This window comes from Arachis hypogaea, chromosome 6 (assembly GCF_003086295.3).
Source record: "Arachis hypogaea cultivar Tifrunner chromosome 6, arahy.Tifrunner.gnm2.J5K5, whole genome shotgun sequence".
NCBI lineage: Eukaryota > Viridiplantae > Streptophyta > Magnoliopsida > Fabales > Fabaceae > Arachis > Arachis hypogaea.
This window is the reverse complement of record NC_092041.1, coordinates 116,980,308-117,003,663: the sequence shown is the minus strand read 5'-3', so window position 1 is coordinate 117,003,663 and position 23,356 is coordinate 116,980,308. Positions and strand designations below refer to the sequence as shown.

General features: G+C 28.5%; 2 protein-coding genes across 2 annotated transcripts; one reads left to right on the top strand and one right to left on the bottom strand.

The window, feature by feature from the left end:
- Positions 1-3,745: 3,745 nt before the first annotated feature.
- Positions 3,746-8,855, top strand: LOC112756128 (uncharacterized). The gene is made up of 8 exons (XM_025804585.3): positions 3,746-4,314; positions 4,900-5,050; positions 5,203-5,295; positions 5,394-6,065; positions 6,595-6,955; positions 7,205-7,286; positions 7,759-8,003; positions 8,501-8,855. The coding sequence occupies exons 1-7, from the start codon at positions 4,012-4,014 to the stop codon at positions 7,963-7,965; spliced, it is 1,869 nt and encodes a 622-aa protein (XP_025660370.1). The 5' UTR covers positions 3,746-4,011; the 3' UTR covers positions 7,966-8,003; positions 8,501-8,855.
- Positions 8,856-8,967: 112 nt separating this feature from the next.
- LOC112756129 (triacylglycerol lipase OBL1-like) lies at positions 8,968-16,923 on the bottom strand. Its single transcript, XM_025804586.2, has 5 exons — positions 16,493-16,923; positions 12,448-12,647; positions 11,991-12,024; positions 9,912-10,528; positions 8,968-9,601 (listed from the first exon to the last, which is right to left on the bottom strand). The coding sequence occupies exons 1-5, from the start codon at positions 16,797-16,799 to the stop codon at positions 9,323-9,325; spliced, it is 1,437 nt and encodes a 478-aa protein (XP_025660371.1). The 5' UTR covers positions 16,800-16,923; the 3' UTR covers positions 8,968-9,322.
- Between the last annotated feature and the right edge of the window lie 6,433 nt (positions 16,924-23,356).

Genomic DNA, 23,356 nt, shown 5'->3' with positions numbered 1-23,356 from the left:
TATAGTACAAATGTTGGGGTCTATATATTCTATAGTCTACATAGTATTAGGATCACTTCCCAAATTTTGATTTCTTTTGGTACAATTTTCTTCACATTAATTTCTATCAATTATTAGTATTGTCTTGTTTCTGATCTTTGGGTTACCAGATAGTTTTGCCCACTTTGCAAGGTACAATTCTTATTTTAGTGATAATAGTGACTAGTGGGGGCATGGTTTCGGTGGTATTGTTGCTTATACTTATAGTACCTCTGATCTCATTTTTTTTTTTTATTTTACTTGATATTGATTATTGTCATTTAGGTCCGTCATTATATATATATATATATATATATATATATATATATATATATATATATATATTAATGAATAATTTAGATATATATAAAAATATTATTAATATAATATTTTTATAATTTAAATATAAATACGATATTTTAAGAGTATTTTTATATATATTTTTATTAAGATAGAAAATTATGCATAATTTTCTATTCATAATTTTCTATCCTAATAAAGATATACATAAAAATATTCTTAGAATGCTGTATTTATATTTAAATTATAAAAATATTATTAATATAATATTTTTATGTATATTTAAATTATTCATTAATAATATATATATATACTAAATATGATAACAAATTAATTAAATATAATAATGATAATTCTTTGATCAAAAAGTAAAACTAATTAAAGTAAATACTATCCAACTCTCTCTAAATTAAAACATAAGTTATCCTAAGTATTATTTTCACCAATTCGTATATACAATATCACAGTTTTCGCTCAAATCTGTTGACCATTGCTAACATGTAGTACTCATGAAGCTACTTAATTAGTTAATTAATTGTGAATTGTAATAACATAGGGTTCCTAATACAAATAAGATTGGAAGAAGTTTGCAAATGAAGATTTGCCAGAAGAGCATTACCATTTTTCAGGTCAAGTCTTTTTCGATAGAATCAGAATGCATATGACAAAATCAGGGGGTCCACGTTATGCATAGTTGTGTATATTGGATTCAACAGAGTGTGAACTCCATTTCTTTATATGGGTAATTAATTAATTAATTAATTAAGAATAACATTTTATAATTATGGTCTTACCTCATTTTTCTCTTTTATTGAGTGTCTTTATAGAGTTTTATATTCTCACCTAATTAGATGTTGTTACTACAATATAATATATAATAAAAAAAAATTACATCGATTTTTTCCCTCAAATTAAATGATGATACACAACCAAAAAATATATATAAAAAAGACAATAAAACTTAACATATAATTATGTGTGTTTAAGTTACATATACTATTCTTGGAACCTAATTGTTGTCCTTTGACCTTGATGGAACAATAATAGGCTTTGGATTCACTTACAATTTTAAATAAAAAATTATCCATATCTTATATAAATGATAAAATATTATAAGCTGCATTAATTTCTGCTGAAAAAAAAATGTCAGAGTCAGGCATCATCTCTTCAGTGCATCACATGCAAGCTTTCTTGCATAACAAATTGGAAGCACATAATTTTATTTCATATTTTTAAGATTTCATAGGAAGAAAACGAATTCAAGTGTTGCAAATTTGTCGGAACCAAAAGATATGGGTCGCACACTTGTTCACTGCTGTTTTCAACTGAGACAGAAACTCAGAAAGAAACCCCATCTCAGTTTTTTTTTTTTCCTTTTAGTTTTTATTTTTTATTTTTATTTTTCTTTTGTCTTTTTCTTACTAAGATGACAAAAATACTATTTAGGGATCACGAAATTATGCTTCCCACCAACCTTATATTTTCAGTATCATCATATTCTAGCAATATTATTTTGTTCATGATCAAATTTTTTAATCTGCCTCTTCTTTTGGAAACAAGCATAATATGTTTAATATTAATATTATTCACCTTTTTTAAAAAAAAAATGGTGTTGTTGGAGTTTAATGATCTAGATTTAAAATAATGTGAAAGGTTCAGTTTGTTAACAATTAAAGTTGAAATCATAAGTTATCATTTTGTTGAAATTTTACCTTGTGTTGAAGGAAATAATTTATGAATTCTCTTTCATTATTACTAACAATTTCATTAATATATAGCCATAAAAATATACTGTAATATAAAATATTTCATGTCCAAGAAAGCCATATAAACATAATTCAATTAATTTTATCAATATAAATGTTAGGAACTAAACTTTTTATATTATTTAAGTCAACATTAATCATTTACTTATTTTTTATTACAGATATTAATTTTCTACTATTTTCTATCCCAGAAAACAATAATACTTTAAGACTAAATATTGGAAAGAATGTTTATAGTGGCAATCAAGTAGGACCACAAGACCTATAACTGCAAACTGCATGCTTAGTAATAATCAGCATTATTGTCAATTTGTCATGCTATTTCTCCTCTAATGATGCAATTAGTGTTACTATTAAGTATTAACTTATAAAAGTTTCAATATGAAAAGACAATAATACCCAAAGTATTAATCAATTCAATATCTTCAAAGAAGGCACACCACCCAATGTTCCAGTCAAAGGGTAATTAACATCAATTAGCATCAAAAGAAAAAAAAAATAAAACACAAACACGCTATTAGGCCATTAGTGATTAGGCCACATTTGATTAACAACGATCAAGAATGATAATTCACTCCAAAAGAACAAACATAAGGTCACATTCAAATTAAATAAATTGCCACCTAGAATTGGTGTGAGACATGATTATGAGTCCTTGTCTAGTACTACGGCTATGTCTCTCTCAAGTTATTATGGAAATAGAAGCTATTTCGTTGCAGGTCATTATCGTCGTTGAAAAATGGTTGCTTAGCCTAGTCATAGCCGTATGGAATAATTGAAGCATATATATATATATATATATATATATATATATATATATATATATATATATATATATATACTAAAATTTCAAATCAAACTATGTAGATGCTCTTTGTACATAAGTATAGATGTCACTCAGGTTGCACACTTTTAATAAGTGATATGCCACATTGTTACTAGAGAATAAATTACAATTGTCTGCCATGAAAAATTAATACAATAAATTTATTTAAAATATTAGACATCTAACAAATTATTGATAAATTAACTTAATTTTAGTTACGCCATTTGAAAACATGATATATTACACGAGTCAACGTCAAATATCATGCCAAATTATGAACAACAACCAGTACAAAATACTAACAATTAAAATGACTTAAAATCTCAGGAACTAAAACGAAACAGCTTGCAAAGTTTAAGTAGATAATTAAATACACAAACTAAGCACATAATTATTATATTAAAATTGTTATTTGTATATTAAAATTAACAATAAAATCAGTCATTATATATATTATTTGATTTATTTTTAAGATATATTTTATATTTTAATATATATTTTATTTTAATAACAAATTAAATGTACAGCCTAGCATGATTAATATTATATTATCAGTAGTATTAAGAAATTAATATATTTTATGATTTATAGTTATTAATTAATTATTATTAATATTTTTAATAATAAAATACTAACTAAATTTTAATAAAAGTATTGAATTTAAGACTTTTTTGATATTATAAAAAAAGTTTTAAATGTATCAGAAACACCAATGTTCCAGATATTTTAATTGTTGATTTTGAATTATAAAAAATTAACGGTTAAAATAACTAAAACAACCGTGTCTAATACACTTAAAATTTTTCCTATATTATATTAAGGAGAAGAAGAATGAGAAGGAAGATGATAAAATGGAGGTTGAGAAGTTGCTTCCATGAAAGAGAGTAGTAGTAAGTAACAGTAATATACATACATACCCGCCATATTTACTTAACTTCATTGCGTGTTGTGTGTCTCTGATTCTTCTACTCTCTGCCAAATGCCAATACGATACATTCAATGCTCTCTTCTAAGCTTAATAACTAACTAACAAACAAAAACGAACAAAAAGAAATTAAGAACTAACCTCATCCTTCTTCTTCTTCTTCTTCACGGTTACCAATGCCGGAGCTAGGGTTTCACCATCACCACCACGAATCAGCAGCCTCATGGATGAGAACAAGAGGAAGAAGCAGAAGCAGAAGGAGTAGCAGCAGCAGCCACACTCCTGCTTCTACCAGATCCACAGCTGCACTTCGCGGTGCCGCCGCCGCCGCTGCTGGTGACAGTACCAGTCCTGACTCCGTTATATTCACGCTCGAATCCAATCTCAGCTTCTTCTCCTCCGCCTCCGCCAGCGTCGAACGCTGCTCCTTCGCTTCCGATGCTCACGACCGTGATTCCCTCGCCTCCGAGCTCTCGCTGGTAAATCCATCATCATCGCCGTTAATTCGTCATGCTACTGCTTTGCATTTATTCCGTCGCAGTTGCAGTTGCGGTTGTGGTTGCCGTTATTTGCAATTTTACTAAAAGCAGAAGATTCGTGAAAGAATAGAGGCTGATGTGGTCACATAAGAAATCTTTAGTTTGAATTGCAATTGTGAAAATCTGCATTGCACAACAATACGGTTAATGCAGCTAGTTGTTATTGAAGTTAGCGCTGCGAGAGATCGTAGTGAAAATTAAAATACAATGAAAAATTGTAGCGGATAAGGTGCAGTTAATTAAAATCTGTGGCGGCGATGCATAGAAAATGCAGTTGAGAAAATCTGCATATGCAACTATGCATTTCACAGTAGAAAAAGGAAGAGAGGAAGAAATCTGTTTTCAAAAAGAATTTGAGCAAAAAAGCAATGCATTTGCAGAGATTTTCTACATTCACAAGCTGTGGCTGCAATTTATAACTATTTTTTTTTTAACTGAGTATTCGAGAGTGGAAGAGGAGTTTTTGAGAGTGATGAATCTGAGAATGTTCTGTTTTCAAATTTGTTGCTGGATCTGTTTTTGCAGCATTTGGCAGGGAACCACGAGAGTGAGTTTCCACAGAGCGAGACCTGGAGCGGTCCAGATCCGGATCCGGATCCGAACAAAGAACTTGCAGATTTGGCGCATAGCAGGAAGCTACAAGCTGTGTTCTGTGGAAAGGGAGAAAAAGCGAAAGGTGAAAAAAATGTTATCACTTATTACGTAATGTGAACTCTTGGATTTTTATTTTGTACTTTGTCGAAAAGATCGGAGAGTTGAAAAAAAGTTCTATTCTTTTTTTTTTTTCCACTTTTTTTCAAAATTAGTACTGTATTGTTGTTATCGCAGTTCAAAAGGGAGACAGTGATGCTGACAGTGATGATGGAAATGAATTATTGGAATTTGATTCTGCTAGAAACTCCTTTTCCCTAGCTCTGAGAGGTACCTATTCTCAGGTCCCAAAATTTGAAATTCCATTTCTTTCTCTCTTTCTTTCTCTTATATGATGTAATTTTTGGAATTTTATGTTCTCATTAAAGAATGCCAGGATAGGAGATCAAGATCTGATGCATTGTACAACAAGCATGATAGGAGAAGGCCTGCTTCATTGGATCTGAACAATGGCATTGCCACGGGATCTTCGCCTCGCCTTGGAGCTGTGAAAAAGAGTTCAGTTTCGTCTAGAAGGTCTGGTTCTGGCACTTTCCCTAGTCCCGGTACACCGAATTATCGGCAAGGTGGTGTTGCAATGCAAAAGGGTTGGTGCTCAGAGAGAGTTCCTTTGCATTCTAGTGCTGCGCGCAAGCAGGTTGGTGCGGCATTGTTGCCTCTCAGCAACGGCAGGACTTTGCCATCCAAGTGGGAAGATGCTGAGAGATGGATTCTGAGTCCTGTTTCAGGAGATGGCATGGGGAGAGTGCTCCCACAGCAGCAGAGGAGGCCCAAGTCAAAAAGTGGTCCACTTGGGCCACCTGGTATTGCATTTTACTCGATGTATTCACCTTCTGTGCCAATGTTTGAAGGCAGGAATGGAGGGAATTTTATTGCAGGTTCGCCGTTTTCTGCTGGTGTCATCTCAGCTGATGGATTAGCTGTCACTTCTGGTGGCCATGCTGGAGTGCTTCCGGGGAGAACGGATCCTTGTATGGCTCGCTCAGTTAGTGTCCATGGATGCTCTGAGATGCAGAGTCAGTCTTCAATGCCTCCCCAAGGTTTATATCCTTTATTCAATCGTCATCTCCTTTTCTATTTTGATGAAATTATTTATAAATATGATTTTGACATGACATAATTTTGTATGCTATCAGTAATATAATACTGTATTGCAATTATGCTCTGCTATACGATTGACTTTTGAGATAGTAATTATAAGAATTTAACAGTTATGTAGCAATCATGATTGCATGAAGCCATGAATGATGAAAATCTTTTTAGACCGAGACACGTGAAAAATAATTTCTTTTAACAAATACATAAATAAACTTATGTTTGAAAATAATTTCACCTATGAATTGCATAGTCAATAAATCCTTTATCTTCAGTGAAAACTCATATTTTATGAATTATATATTGACTGTAAAAGGAGGTGTGGGTGGAAGGTTGGTTTATTTGTTAGAGACACTATTGACATGTTTATGTAGTAGTTGATAATTTTATTCTTGATGAATGATGATCTCTTTGAAGTATAGATGATGTTCTTCTCTAATCATGTAGTTTACTTGTTTTGGCTCTGACTTACAGAGAATTTCGATTGTTTCAAAGATGCTGCCACCAATGTATCTCCGGAAGTTTCAAGGCGAGACATGGCAACACAGATGAGCCCAGAGGGTAGCTCATGCTCCTCTCCTAATATGAGGACTTCTTTCTCGGCCTCCACTCCACCTGTCCTGCCCATAACAGAATTGCAGAGTGTCTCATTCTCAAAAATGGATATCAGGGATGTGCAGGTAGATGAACGCGTTACAATGACAAGGTGGTCCAAGAAACACAGGGCTTTATTTTCTGGCAGAGGATCAGAAAATGTGGACCGCTGGAAAATGAAAGAAACAAGTTCTCAATCTTCATCTTTGGACAGTTCCGAAAGATCAAAGACTGCTTCAAAGTATGATTTTTTGTGTTGTACAACTTTCGTTAAATTTAATTGGTAAATAATAAGACAGGATTATTCTGGACAAATTTTAACTGAAATTAATGGATCACATAGAGAGAGTGCTATTTAGTGTTGTTTTCTCACTGAACTTGACCCCTTTCTTTTACTCATCTCTTAACCATATGTAATGAAATTGTAGTAACTGGTGGTACCAAAGTGTAGATTGTTTCTAAAATGGAAGCCCCTTTTTTGTTGTTTCAGGGCTAAAAGGGAGGAAGCCAAAATCATTGCATGGGAGAACTTGCAAAAGGCAAAAGCTGAGGCAGCAATACGGAAACTAGAGGTTAAGTATATTCTATCTGGGAGAAATTCGAATAACAAATTTCTCTTGAAAATATTTACTATATAGAAGAAAATAACATCATAAAAAAGCGATTATGCGCATAGTAATTTATTGGTCTAAAACTGTAAATAGTAGTCTAATATTCGTCATAAATATTTGCATTAGAAGTTTCATTTTGGAAGTCTTCATCCTAGTCTTAATTCATAGTGCTGAAATATAACCTTCTTTTGGTTATCTGTGTTTGCTTGTACCATTGTGATAGTAGATTAGTCTTAATGCAAGCAGATGAATATATACACGAGCATTATAAGGATCATAATTTTGTGAAACTAATTCATACCTTGGAAAACTTAAGGATTCTTTATATTTGGGGCCAAAAGTTATTACTGCATGATAAATGATGAGAAACCTGGAGGGGAAAAATGATCAAAGCTAATACATATAATTGTTTCGTTATTGTTTGACATTTCAGATGAAGTTGGAAAAGAAGCGAGCATCCTCTATGGATAAGATCATGAACAAACTGAGGGTAGCTCAGAAAAAAGCTCAGGAAATGAGAAGTTCAGTTTCAACCAACCAGCCCCATCAGGTTGTCAGAACTTCGCACAGGGCACTGTTATTTCGTAGAACTGGCCAGATGAGTTCTCTTAGTGGTTGTTTCACATGCCATGCCTTCTAAAGCATCTCGGCCATTCTTATCTGTTCTAGTAAATCTGGGTAATTTTCTCTTTAAACCTTGCCCTGCTTCATAAATAACATCCTTCTAAAAGTCTCTGATTAATTAAGTTGAGAATCTTTAAAACAAATTACAAATGTTCTTGAATTTTAAAAAGTTTGACTACTTGTCAATGTACCTCATTTTTCGGACGAATGACGAGATTCCATTGGCTATTTATGTAGTAAATGCATTTCTGCTCTTCATAGGCTCACTTTTATTGTTCCCTTATCTACTTGCCATGGAAATGTGTTTCTAGTTACACATTTCTTCATGAAAAAGTCTAGGGGGCCAACAACTTTTGTGTTTTCTGGCCAGCACTTAACCATCAAAACAAAAGTGAGTGATCTCCCACTATTAGATGTAATCTCACACCATTAAAAACACTATTGATAGCTAATTGATGGTTACAAAACACCAAAATTGCTGCCTCCTAGCATTCTTCTTTGTTCATTACTTTGCCTTTTGACAAAAGGATATTGATTACATCCATGAACAGGTTTATTACGAATGGATTTGAATGTGCTCCTTGATAATGAGTGAAAAATGTACAAAGATAGCCACGTACGAAGCTGACACTAAATGTGTGTCATGGCGGTTTTGTAATGCATGAATACCATCACCCTCTCTCAAGGGTTCCGAAAATTTCTCAGCCCCTTGTACTCTTACCCTCTGTCAGTTTGGAATCAGTTATTAATACTATAAGTATGTACTTAGTCCAATCCTTTAGAATAAGCTTCTTTTTGTATGTTTTTTTTGGTCATTTCTTCTCCTCACAGGACAGTTTGTGAGAACAATATAATCACCAATGTAATCTATTATCCATCTATAGTAGAACAATATATTAACCACAATGCTCTGCAATTTAGTCATCACTTCCCAAAATCACTAATTCCTTAATTTGTTACTTGTTTGCTATCACAAATTTTCATTTGATATATACAAATGCTGCTACTGTAGAAGAAGTTTTCAAAGTAATGAGTTAAGTGCTGCATTTATTAATGATGTTTATTGGTTTAAATACATAGTATCACAGAGATGATTACAAGAGGATAATAAGGAATTCTTTTACAACAATTTGACCAAATAATAAGAACACATGAAAGATACTGCTAGCTGGATGTGATTATTCTAATCAACGTGGTTTGCTATCTTAAACCTGATCTTAATTCTCTTCCTTTTTTATCTGTCAGTTGATTTCTTGTATTTCTGTCAAAATCAGTAATGCACCACAATTATGTATATTCATATGTATATCTATATTTATATCTATATCTTTATGTATATCTATGATTTCTTGATGCTCAAGAAAGTCATGGCTTTAATCAGTTTTTGAGGTTTCTGAAACGGAAAGATCCTGAATTTCTCGCAATGATCCCAGTCGAGTAACATTGACATAATCTGGGGGAAGATGTGCTGATACTCCTGGAATTATCAATCCAACAAACCTAGCCAGTGTCATCAACCAAGTGTCTTTGTATTCTTTGCCTTTAACCAATGGGAGAAAGAATCCTCTCACAAGCTCCCAAACTGCGTTTAAGATCTTGGGTATGACCCATAATACAGAGAAGTAATTCTTGTTTGGCTCCTCCTCTAGAACCTGGATTCCAATCATAAAAACATAACTTATTTTCACAAACATCTTTTGCAGGGAAAAAGATCCTTTAAAGTGAAGAAAATTATAAAGTGACAAAAGTAAAGAGTTCATTATCATTGAATTTGTAATTTCTATTATGTGTTAGTCTCACTATATTGATTTAAGGGTGATTATATTCTCACTTTCATATTTTATCAAAATTTTCACTCTAGAGGAGCTTAATATGCGGAAATATGATACATCTTCACAGTTCACATAATGCAAGCACTTTTAATTTGAAAATGATAATCAATTCACCATTCAAATTTCATACCTGCCCTTGGTACAAGCTGTTGAAGTATAAGGAAGGACCAAAGTGCTTAAAGAATAGGGTTTTGTCTTCATAAGGGATCCTAGGCACCAAGTCATTGCAATAAACATACCTCCTATATTTCACATCATATTTTCTCATACTCTCTTTCATGAAGTCCCCAAATGCTTGGTCCCCTACCCTTGGCTGCCCAAATGTGTAAACCCCTTCTAACTTGTCCAAAAGCCATGCCTCCTCATGCAAAGTAAGAATTGCAGCAAACAAAATTGCCAATGCCCCTCCCAAACTATGCCCTGTCACTATGAACTTTGCATCCTCATTTGCATGCAACATTGTTTTCAATTCCTCCCTAAGCGTATAGTAAGCATAAATATGATTACTTTTGCTTGTTTGATCTATCTCTTTGGGCCACCCACCATTTTTTTGTAGGCCCAATGCTTTCATGAACCCACTATGGATCTTTCCAACATTGGGAAGCTCATACCATGAGAGATCTACATCTGTTATCCATTGGGCAGAATTAAATGGTTGGGTGCCTCTAAATGCAACCACAATCAAGTTGGGTTTGGTCTTAGTGTCTTGTAATATGATGGCTTTTGTTGACCAAAGTTCTTGGAAATCTAGCACATAAGTATTTGAAATAGTGTCAATGATAATGATGTTTGCCAACTCCCAATAAAAGGAATATATAAAATTAAATATCTAATAAAAAGTATTTTATTTTTTATCCTTTTGTCACATGCCATCACATTTGTACTTGCAATAATTTTTTTTTAAAAGAAAAAAAGTCAGACTTATGTAGAAGTTAGATTTTTTTTTTTTTTATCAAAGATAGGATTAAGACTCGAATCTGCGATCTTTAAGTAAGTACAAAAAAATTATACTATGTAAACTATAGCTCGTTAGTGTGTAGAAGTTAGAACTTAGAACTATACATCTGGAATCGATTAATAATGTTACTATTCTTATTACTTAATTTGTTTAACTAGTTTTCAAATAGGTTGTAAGTATCATAATTATGCATAATCTAGTTGGCACTATAAAAATAAGATACCATCAGAGGTAGTTGACTTGAGGGAGACATCATTGCAGTTTTGGTAACCCCTTGCTCATCCAACTTGAAATTAATTTTTGTGAAAAAAAATATTTTTAATTTTCATATGACTTGAAAGGGTCATAGAAATTTCAACTTTTATCTTTAACACAAAAACGTGCTAGCTAGACCTAATCATAATGTGACAAATCAAAGGAGGCCGGGTAGATTCATGTATCAAATAAATAAACAAAAATAATATAAAAACAAGGAGGGAGTAGATTCCACGAAACAATGTTTTGAAAAAGGAAAACTCTAGGGGGTCAGCAGTTTTGTTGAATTTTGGCCAGCATGTAACCAGTAGAGAAAGGTGAGTCATTGGATGAAATTTCACACCAATCTCACACCATTAGATCATAATTGATGGTTATTTGATGGCTACCAATCACAAAAGTTGCTGGCCCCCTAGCATTGCTCTTTGAAAAACTATGAAGTTTTGTTCTTGTAAGTACGTTAACCTTTTTTTCAGTAGTGTCTTCATCTAAAGGTTAGACCTATCATAAAATAAATTCTTAACTTAGTATATCATATTTACGTCTCTTATTATTCTCTTACCCACTTACTTCTAAAGTAATTAACCAATAAAAAAATATATATTAAAAAGAAGGTAAAAATTCAGGTGAAGTCGACTTCACGTAAAGTTGATACCTAAGAGTCGTTAGATGAAGATTTAGTCAAATCAGCCAAATCATTTAACGATTCTCATATATCAACTTCATGTAAAGTCAACTGCACCTGAGTTTCCACCTACAAAGAAACCATATCCAAAATAGGTGCATCAATACACGTGCTGAGTGCTGTCATTTTTTCACATGATTGATGCCACTTACTAGATTAGATTAGTTAGATATGATAGCTATAAAATTCGTATCTTGGAAGCAAAACTTCGTATCTTTCGTTTGTTATTTAAATAATAATAATAAGAAGAAGAAAAAAAAAACTCGTATCTTCTAAGCAAAAAGTATTCCCAAGAGATGATTCTCACTTACCGTTCCAGAAACTGTATAACCCCCAAAACTTCATCTGCAATTATTTTATAAGAGGGAGACAAAAACAAAGGTCAAATAGAAGATTAGACATCAAATTTATCCTTCAAAAGAGTAATTGATAAAAATTGTTATAAATGTTCGTACCAATATATATTATAGACAACAAAAAATAGTTGATATTACATAGTTTCTTAATAAATTTGAAGTTATTGTCATCTTTTAATCCTAAAGTGACTCTTCTGTCATTAGTTGAGAGTGAGAAATAAGAAAAAGAGGATATGTTGTTTAAGAACTTAAAAAAATTGTAACAATGTAAATGAAAATGTTATATGCATTATATCTGTGTATATTTTTTGCTTTTTAATATTAAAAGTGATTAATAAAAAGTAAAAAAATAAAAAATAAAATATTTGTCTTTTGTAATACAATAAGACAATAAATAATTAAAGAAACTTACATGCCAATGATTTCTAATTGCGTTTCCAACGTATTCTTCATTCTCGTAGGAGAACTTTGAAGCCATCATAGATAACAAAGCTTTGTACTTTGCATCATCGTTCTTATCTTGAATGCTTTTGTCTAAGTCAACTCGGTAGTCAAGGAACCCTGCCACGGACATGAACGTTGCTGATGATGCATCTGGTGTTATCACCTTTCCTGCACCACAGCCTCTCTTTAATACTAGAAACAAAAATTCATAGCAAATACGAATTTGACAAATAAAAGATATTATATTTAGAGACACAAAATATATTCTAACATAAAAGATATATAAATATTAATAAGAGACATAATTTATTTTTTATTTTTTTATTATTTTTGTTAATTTTTTATAATTATATTTTTTTATCAAAATTTTAAATAAAAAAATAAGAATAAATTAGATTTTATAATTTGTTTTAATTTATCAATAAATAAAATATAAAAATACTAATTTTTGTATCTCTATTCTTTGTGTCTTGTCTTATATTATAAATGCAAAAACTATCACATTTGTATATAAACCATGTATTAGATGTATCTGAAAAAACATTAAATTAATATTAAAATATGTAAAATTATATATATATAGAGGTTAATCTAGTAATTTTTTACGTGTATAAAATTTTTGAAATCCTATATATGAAGATTTGACCATTTTTTTTGTTTCCTCTCGCCTAATAATCAGATAATCACAATTTTAGTATCTTATTAACTTTGTGAATTATTAATTAGCATATATAGAATCCATTGTATTGTACTCCAGCAAATTTAATCAATTTTAACTTTTGCTTTTTAGGTACCTAACGGCGACCCAATTCAGAGAACAACGATATTACAGAGTTTTAAACTTTTAATTCATCTTTTAATATATATGTCATTTTTTTAACATAAGTTTTTTTTAAAAGAAATAGAGAAAGATCGCATCTTGTTTTAAGTTTTAACAACGAAAGAGTATATGAATTCCATAGGAGAGTAATACTGATTCTACGAGGAATAAGGAGTTTTTAGGTGTAAATAATTCAGCATATATAATGATCAATCTCTTGATGGCAATGTAGAATGGGAGGAAGAAATTAAAAAGAGTATTGTTATTAATTTGTCTACTATTATTCTAGTTTTTAACTTTTTGTGTTTATGTTGTTATTATTAGGTTGCCAGAATTTGCTTATGTATGTTAGGCACATCATGCTTGGAGCTTTTACCCTTTGTGGTCGATATAGTATTACCAATACAAAAAAGTGTATCGTTGTTTTGCATAAAAATGAATTGAGAATTTTCATGTGACGACTATCTATCTATCTATCTATCATATATATATAGGGAAATTCTATGGTGGCATAGAAAGTAGTGGCTAAGAATGGCCAAGAGTTGACTAGCCTATCAAAAGAGGACAAGTGATGATACAATGAATTGAAGGTGAATCTACAACAGTCTAGCTTTATGCAAGTCTACCATGCTCCATATGCTTCCAAATTTTCCAAAATGCCTCCTAAGTGGTTCGAACCCTTACCCTAAGGTTACAAGAAAGATAGTTTACCACTAGACTAAGATGCTTCTTATTAGTGTGTGTGTATATATATATATATATATATATATATATATATATAAAACAATATTTTATTTTACTTATATTCAACTTATTTTAATTTTAAAGTCACCCATTTTAAAATTAATTATATTTTATTTAACTATAAATTTTATTAAATATATACAAATTAAAAAGATAAACAAAAAAATTTATTAACCACAATTCATTTTTTTTCTTTTATAATTATATGATATCTATATTTTATATTTTAATATATATTTTATATTAATAAATAATTTTAGTATATACTTAATATAATTGTTTAAAATAATATAATTTTAATTTTTCTTTTTATAAATTAGAATTCGAATTTTTTATTTCAATAAAATTTTTATGCTTTTGAAAGTGCATCTTCTAAAACATATTTTTCTACTATATAATCTCCTGATTGGTTGTGTATTTTAACACACACAAAAAAAAGAATGACTAACTTTGTATCGAGAAGGATGATCATCCAAGAGCCCTTCCAATATTATATTGTGTTTCGTGGAAGAGTCATAATTTAAAAATGATTTTTTATTTATTAGAATTAAATTATAAATTTTTTTTAAATAGATTTTTTTTTTCCACAAAAGATAGCTAATTTTAGTAAATGGAGAAGAAGTTTTGTTTCACAAATTTATAATCATTTATATTGGACCAGTATTAGGAAAAGAAAAAATAGAAACTATAATAATTTATTAAAGTTTGTCCACTTACTTGTAAGGTCCAAACATAAAAAATATTTTTTGGGCAACGTAATTACAAGTCTACCTTGCATTACAAGAACACAAAGAACAAAATTTAAAGACTCAAAGAACTCAAGAACATGAAAATGACCAAACTTAAAATTTTTAGAAAACCAAATTTTTTTTTCGAAAATCAAAAGAAATCCACATCAGCTTAATGGACGTCAGAACTGAACCGGTGTAAGGTTATTGGGTCATTGGTTCAATCAGTGAGTCACTGGTCGAACCGAAACAATTATATAAAATTTAATTATTTTTTTATTATAAGTACTTTTATTTTAATTTTATAAAAATAATTATCATTTTCAAATTTTAATACTTTATTAATTAGTTTATATTTATTGTATTATTATATTATTATAGGTGAAAACTCACGTACAGTTGTTTTCATGTGAAGTTGATATTTAAGAACCGTTAGATGATTTGACAAATTTGATTACATATCATCTAAAATTTTTCAACTATTAATTTCATATGAAAACAATTGTATGTGAGTCTTTACCTATTATTATATACTACAAGTATTTATTAAAAAAATAATATTAATAGATATCATATAATTATAAAAGAAAAAAATAAATTGTGATTAATAAAATTTTTTGTTTATCTTTTTAATTTGTATATATTTAAAAAAAATTTATAGTTAAATAAATATAATTAATTTTAAAATGGGTGACTTTAAAATTAAAATAAATTGAATATAATAAAATACAATATTGTTATATATATATATATATATATATTATAATTTGTATATATACTAATAAGAAGCATCTTAGTCTAGTGGTAAATTTGGAAGCATATAGAGCATGGTAGACTTGCAGAAAGCTAGATTGTTTTAGATTCACCTTCAATCCATTGTATCATCACTTATCCTCTTTTGATAGGCTAGTCAACTCTTGGCCATTCTTAGCCACTACTTTCTATGCCACCATAGAACTTCCCATATATATATATATATATATATATATATATATATATATAATAAAAATATATATATATATATATATATATATATATATATATATATACTCAATGTTACCTAATTTTTACCAAAAATCAAACCTACTCAAACTCTTTCTTTTTCTTACCAATTCATTGGAAGAAAATTAATTATACAAATAAAGTTTTAGCTTCCTATGAAATAATCAAACAAATTAATTATTGTTCATAGTTCATACATAAATTAGTAAAAAATATAACATAGCTAGTAATAAATTTGGTATACAATAGCGGTTAGAAATATAATTATTCATGTTGTCTTTTTCTATTAACCTTTTATATATATATATATATATATATATATATATATATATATATATATATATATGCAAAAATCAAACAAATTTAAAAGAAGTTCTTATTTAAGAAAGAATATAAGAGATATAATAATTTATATTACTTTTTCTTATTAACTTAAAAGAAGTGATATCATGATAATAATATGATGATGTTAATTAATTTTTATTTTTATTTTTTGTTTTCTATGAAATTCTTTAGTCCAGCAAAATAAAAACTAATTTATCATAAATTTAAGCTCTATTTAAAAGTTTGTTATTGATCAATCAATTATCACATACACATGAAATTTGAATACCCACACCTACTTAAGTCGACTAGTGAGAGATCCATCCAAGTTGGTTATGATGAACATAAACACAAAACCGGCAAAAATGGTTGTGAAGAAGTAACAGTGAACGAACCTTTTAGTTTGTTTTTGAAGAGCCCTAAAAATCCTCCATTGCTTGAAAGTGTATTGAGCCACAACTCCAAGTTGCCTCCTACCATTTTCATGGTGTTCCCTGAAGTGAATAGAAGCTTTTGCGCGACAATGGAGGTGAAGAGGAGCCATCTTTGCCGGAATTCCTCTGCTTTAATGTCCACCGGACATTCGATGAAACTCCGGTTTTGGAGTTTAGAAGAAAAAAGGAGTCTCAGAAGATCAAGAAGAGTTGCCTCTTGAGGGTTCAGTAAGAGGTAAGTGCCACCAAATAGTTCCTTGCAAGACATAGCTTCAACAACAATAACAAGAAGCTCGTGATAGCTTTAAGGATATGTGTATGCGTCAAGCAAAACCTTCTATCACAAGTATATGGAAAATAATGCAACTAACTCATCAAATATATATATATATATATATATATCCTCTCTCCATATATATAACATTTAAAAGATTAAATCCATGTTGGTTACTTGGTCATAGTAATTAAATTTAATATAATATTTTTATGTGACTAAGATATCGTTAAAAATTAGGATAAACTAAAAAAAATTGCACTCGAATAATTTTGTCGTTGACAAAAATGTACTTAAATTTTGTTATCAACAAAAATACTCTCAAATAATTTAAAAATGCGACAAAAATATCCAACATTAAATGTATATTCTCAAAAAATGCTTAGAGATTGAATTTTGATGTGATTTTTTGCAAGCATGATTAAAAAAATTAGATGTTTTATCCTTAAAATTTAGTAATTTTTTGCTAAATATATATTTTTTCGTGATTTTTTTGTCAACAACTAATAATACTTTAAAAAAAAGTACAAAAAAAATATATAGTTAACAAAAAATCACAAAATTTTAAAAATAAAAATATCTCAATTTTTTAATCATGTTTGAAAAAAAATACATCAAAATTCAACCTCTAAAATATTTTTTAAGAAATATATATTTAATATTGAATATTTTTGTTGCATTTTAAATTATTTGAGGATATTTTAGTCAATAACAAAATTTAGATGCATTTTTATTAATAACAAAATTATTTAGTATAATACGTATTTATATCTTAATTATTATTTTTTTATAAAGACATATTTACGTGAGTAATAATTAAATTTAAATATTTTAAGTGAGCCAAAAAACAAGTTTTAATCTTAATATTCCTTTGACTAGAGATGAAATAGAAAGGAAATAAGCAATAATTATTTCTCAAGATTTAAAAAATAAGTTCATCATTCACTATCTTTTAAAATAGTTTCAAATTATTAATTTTCAGACAAAAAAATTAATGCTATCAAATACTTAATTATATAGTTTATTGTTTTTTTAAAAAAAATAAATTAAGATAATGTTGTTTATCATGCATTAATTATTGCTAGGGTCATGTGTGACCTTGAATAAAATAATATATAGATAATGCTTGATGATCTAGCTTGCGAAGGGATCATGTTGTGTTTGTATTAGATAATTAATGCTTAATCTAATAATGTATTTTACTCTTATTAACAATATTTCATTTCCATATTATAAGGTTTTGATAATAATTGGTTGTTGGAGACCAAAGAAGCCTTAAAAGAAACCAAATGACGAAAATGACACAAGGGGCTAGTTGTCTCTTTGCTAGTCATTGGTCAATTTGCACATTTTAGTAATGTGCATCCATACGCAATCTTGCAATGTCATTACATAATTTTACCTTTTCAAAAATCAAAGCTTCTTGGAGATCAAAAATTTGGGGCAGTAGCTTTCTAATTATTATACAATATTCCTAATCTAGATGCTAACTTGTTACTAAGGAATTCATTAATTTAATCCACAATTCATTCTTTCTGCTGCCAAGTTAAGAGAAGAGTAGGGTTTTTATTTTTTATTTTTTTAATATTTTTTAATCTAGGCAGATCGAATTTGTCGTTAATTAATATATTGCTATATGTATAAGACGATATTCGAATCTTCAATACTTATTTAAACAAACAAATGAGATAATTACTCAACCAACCCAAATTAGCTATAGAATTTTTATTTATTAATATACATTTTAGCTTTTTTCTTACTTTAAGCTTTTTTATTGTTCTTACGTGATTTTTAAGATTGAGTTATATTTTTCTTGAGAAACAACATTTTATATATATATATATATATATATATATATATATATATATTATTTTTTTTTGCCAAAGTGATGTAATATTATTTTCATCTTGTATAAGAGTTGGTTACCTTGTCTTATTCTAAAATGGAGAAATGAATATTCTTTACTCAATTAACTTATTATATTTAATAAGTTACATTTCTTTAATTTTGATTTTTTTTATCATTTTTTATTGGCAACTAAGATATTTTTTTTTAGTGATTGAGGATAAAACACAACTAATAAAAAAAGAAAATAAAATTCTAAGAGATTGTTAAGATAATACTGTCGAATATTATTCTTAAACTCCTTTGAAAGCATCAGAAGTTTCACTTGTTGAGAATAAGACCTCAACACAATCTTTATCATGATGTCCACCACTGTGTTTGTCTTTCTCAAAATCAAGTAAAGATCAGCACGTCATTTTCAAGTTATGATACCTCTGATTTTAAGCACCAAAAGGTATGCAAATTTCGAATTATCTTGGAAATTGTTAGCAAGATTGAAAGTCTCCACACAGTCCGTTTTACAAATCACATCTCTTTGTCCGAAACTTCATGCTAAAAGATATTCTCTCCAAATAGCAAACAATTCTCCATGTAAAATATTATTGCTCTTAATTGTTCTCAAGCAATCTCTTTGCGGATTTTTATTCCAATCTCTACTAACACATGCAAAACCAATATGATCACCAAATTAATCTTAAAAGTACTTATTAATAGAGAAGTTCATGAACCGCTAATTATATAAAGAATAGACACTCGTTGCTATTTAAAAACATTCCGAAAAATAAGAGTAGACTAAAAAAAATCTAAAAAAATATTCTTTATTATAGAACAATAACTAATTCTTAAAATCCAAAGAATAATATAAAATTTCTAAAAACGGCCAAACTAATTGAGCTTACAGATAATTTTTTTTTCTCAAACAATTAGAGCAACTATTTGAGGGCGACATGCCTCTCTTAAAACGAAAAATACGAGTGGACAGTGCCACTCAAAAATAAAACCAAGCTAAAAGTTTGATCTTTTTCGAAAGAGGCAACTAAGATATGTATGATGATATATATAACTATATATTGATTATTTAATATTATTATTTTTAGAGTAAATAACTTGAACGCCAGTCATACACTCTGACCGGGCCTTAGTTTAGGGAATTATTTTTGAAAAAAATAATTGTTGTTATTTTAATAAATTGTGTGTGTGTGTTTTTATATATATATATATATATATATATATATATATATTATATATATATATATATATATATATATATATATATATATATATAAAGATTCAAACTTCAACCTGGGACCATGTCACACGTCTAACTTACAAAAGCGTGTCTAATAATGAAAAATATAAATTAATTAATAAGTAACTCATTATCATATATTCTAAAATAATATGTCAATTAGTTCTTCAAGAAATTTTTAATAAAACGTTTTAGTTTTTAATAAATTTTATAGCTTTCACTTGTTAAATAAAAATTTTTAAAACTCATTTAATAATTTAAATTTGTTAATACTCCCCAATAATATCAAATACAAAGTTTCTTAAGAACTAAATAGATTTGAGATAGGGAAAAGGATATTCATCTTTAATTTCTTTAGAAAATAAAAAATTCAGTCAAAAACGAAACTAAAGTTTAAAAATTTTGAATACCTAGAAGATTATTATATATGCTAAGAATACTTGCATCTAGGGGTAGCAACGGGGCGGATAGAGGCGGATTTTTGTTCTACCCGATCCCGTCCCGCCGTACAACAACTTGTATAGAGCTCGCACCGCTTCTACCTGTCGGTAGTAAAACGTTGAATCCTAACCTGTCCTTGCGGGTACCCGTCCCGCCCCTATAATTATTAAAATCCAATAAATAAAATTAAATTTCAAAATTTATATAACTATCATCACATACATGACATAAATTAAATTAAAAATTTAAATATGTTACAATATTATTAATCATTTACTAATTTTTTTTTTGAAAACAAACAGCTCAACACAATAGAAGTGGAGCAACCAAGTCGGCCAAACTAATTTACTAATTATTTTACATATATTATACATATTATATATTAAAATTATATATATTATATATATAGCGGGGCGGATATTACCTAAACCCGACCTCGCCCCGCCGCTCCTAAGAACCCGCTCCGAGCGATAGGGGCGGAGTGGGTACCCGCGAGTTCGGATAATATTGTCATCCCTACTCGCATCCACTGTGCTAATAGTTATCCAACTGAATTAAACAAAAAAAAGGTCCTCCATTGAAGTAGTCAACCAATGTAATTATGTATTGTTTTCAATTATTTTTTATCACTAGTCATTTTCGTCGAAGATTCGAGTCTCTATTAATAATGGAATTAATTAATTGAATAATGAAAGCAAGGAAGATAACAACGCATTAGAAAAAGCATGAAATGATTGATAAAATTGTGGATTACACTCGGAGGTTATTTTGATCTAACACCTAGAAAGTTAGAATTTGGATCATGCATGTTTGGTAAAATAGCATAAGTAGTTAAATAAACAAATTATTTTTTTTTTCAAAAAATATGTAATATATTGTCTTCAACTATTTTATTAACAAAGTCGTCTTTTTCCTTTTTTATTGGAAAGTTGGTCAATATTTTACAAAATGTTTCAAAAACCTCTTTAAAAATAAAGTACTAGTATTAATAATAAATATATTGTGCAATATTATCAAATATTAAAACAAGAACAAAAGGTTTAATTAATTTGAACCTACAAACAACATAATAATACTACTATGGGCCTATGGAAAAGTGGGTCAATCATTTGAAATTTGGATTCTGTAGCTGCAGTTTGTTTTGAAGAGGCCCAAAGAAAACGTAGATAGAGGTAGTCATTGAAGCCCAATGCCCACAAAATGGCAAGAAATTAAAGCGACAAATGCAAATATGACAAAAAAAAATGCAAATATCTCTTAGGTAGCGTTTGTTTTGAGGTATTGAGACTGAGACTCAGTATTGTGTTTGTTGGTTCAGAGACTGGTACTAAAATTTCTGTTTCTGTCTCCAAAATTTCTGTATTTCAGTACCTCTAAAAAGTAGAGACACAGGGGACTGAAATTTTTAGAGATAGAGACTAAAACTTTAATAACATTTTATACCTAAAATACTTTCATTTCAATTAATTAATTCCAATTTTACCCTTTGTGCAAATTAAATTAAAGTTTCATTCTTATTTTAATTCTTGTCTCCTATTTTGCAGCAAACAGAATATTGAGATTTATTTCAATCTCTGTCTCTTAGTCTCTGTCTCTCAGTCTCAGTCTTTTTGTCTCTGTCTCTCCACCAAACGCTACCTTAATGCATTGTTTTGTTTACTGTTTACTGTTAACAACCATAAATCATCCCTTTCTTACCCCAAAAAATTTTTTTTTGTAATCGGTTTAGGTCTAATTTGAGTAAACAGCTTAATTAAGTTATTTTTGAAAAAATAGCTTAAATAATAAATGATTATATTAAAAGTAGTTTATAAATAAGTTATTTTGTGTTTGAATTTTTAGTTCTAAAAGTATTTATTTTATAAAAATGTGATAAAAAGTAGTAGTATTATGAGAAAAATCATTTTTTTTTAACTTCTCTATAAGCTCCTAAATAACTTCTTAAAAAGTTACAATTTAATTTTTAAAATTACACCAAATATTAATACTACTACTTTTTATAAGTTAAAAACTCAAAAAAATTACTTTCGAAACTACTCAAACGGCCCTTAATAATGTTGTGGAAACATCTTTTGTGACCGATTGGACTATTTAGCAAACTGTCAATATCTCCAAAAAAACTCCAAAGCAACTTGCCAACTTTACTCACTTGACCCATTACATAAACACAGTGAAAATGCCAACTAAATTAGGTTATGAAATTTGTTTGGATCAATTAAATGAGATTTGACTCTTCTAAAATTATTTAGTCATTTAAAAAAATAAATTAATTTACATCATTAATTACTCTTAAATAAAGATAATAAAATTCATAAATAATAAATATTATAAATTTATAAATATTAAAATATTATTTTATTATTTTACTAATATTGTCACTTTAAAATATTTTTTTAATTAAGTCAATTTAAACAGTATTCTAGCCATTTAAAATAATATTACACTAAATAATTAAAATATTTATTAGAAATATAATTTGAATGGATCAACTTTGATATTTTTTTTAAGTTTCTATAGATGTGTGAGAGAGAAAAAAAATTGTAAAAAAGATAAATTTAAATTTACAGTTACGAATAATTCTCTTTATATATATGTAGATAATGTTTTTCTATATTTCTAATTATTTAACTTCTTTTGCTATTTAATTGTAAAGTTAAAACTTTATTATATTTATAGTAGATATTTGTTTGACGAAAAAAAAAATAAATCCAAAACTAAATTAAATTAAATTAAATTTTAATAATAAAAATAAATAATATATAATATTATCTCAATTGAATCTTAAGAAAAATTACTAACTATTAATAATTTTGTTTATATTTAAAAATTTAAATTAAATTTTAGATAATTAAATAATTGAATTATTATTATTATAATATAAATTTATATATAACTTTTTTTCATTGTATTAATATTTAATAATATAAATTTTATCGTACATAAATAAAAAATTTTAAGCATAGGAATAAATAGGCTCAATTTTATGGTTATAGAAGTCTTGTGTGTGATCTACTCG

Coding starts and splice junctions, on each gene's coding strand:
- LOC112756128 (XM_025804585.3), top strand. CDS start 4,012: ATGCCGGAGCTAGGGTTTCACCATCACCACCACGAATCAGCAGCCTCA. Junction 4,315..4,899: donor TCGCCTCCGAGCTCTCGCTG/GTAAATCCATCA, acceptor CTGTTTTTGCAG/CATTTGGCAGGGAACCACGA. Junction 6,066..6,594: donor GTCTTCAATGCCTCCCCAAG/GTTTATATCCTT, acceptor TCTGACTTACAG/AGAATTTCGATTGTTTCAAA.
- LOC112756129 (XM_025804586.2), bottom strand. CDS start 16,799: ATGTCTTGCAAGGAACTATTTGGTGGCACTTACCTCTTACTGAACCCT. Junction 12,648..16,492: donor CTTCAAAAACAAACTAAAAG/GTTCGTTCACTG, acceptor GCTGTGGTGCAG/GAAAGGTGATAACACCAGAT. Junction 9,602..9,911: donor ACAGCTTGTACCAAGGGCAG/GTATGAAATTTG, acceptor ATTGGAATCCAG/GTTCTAGAGGAGGAGCCAAA.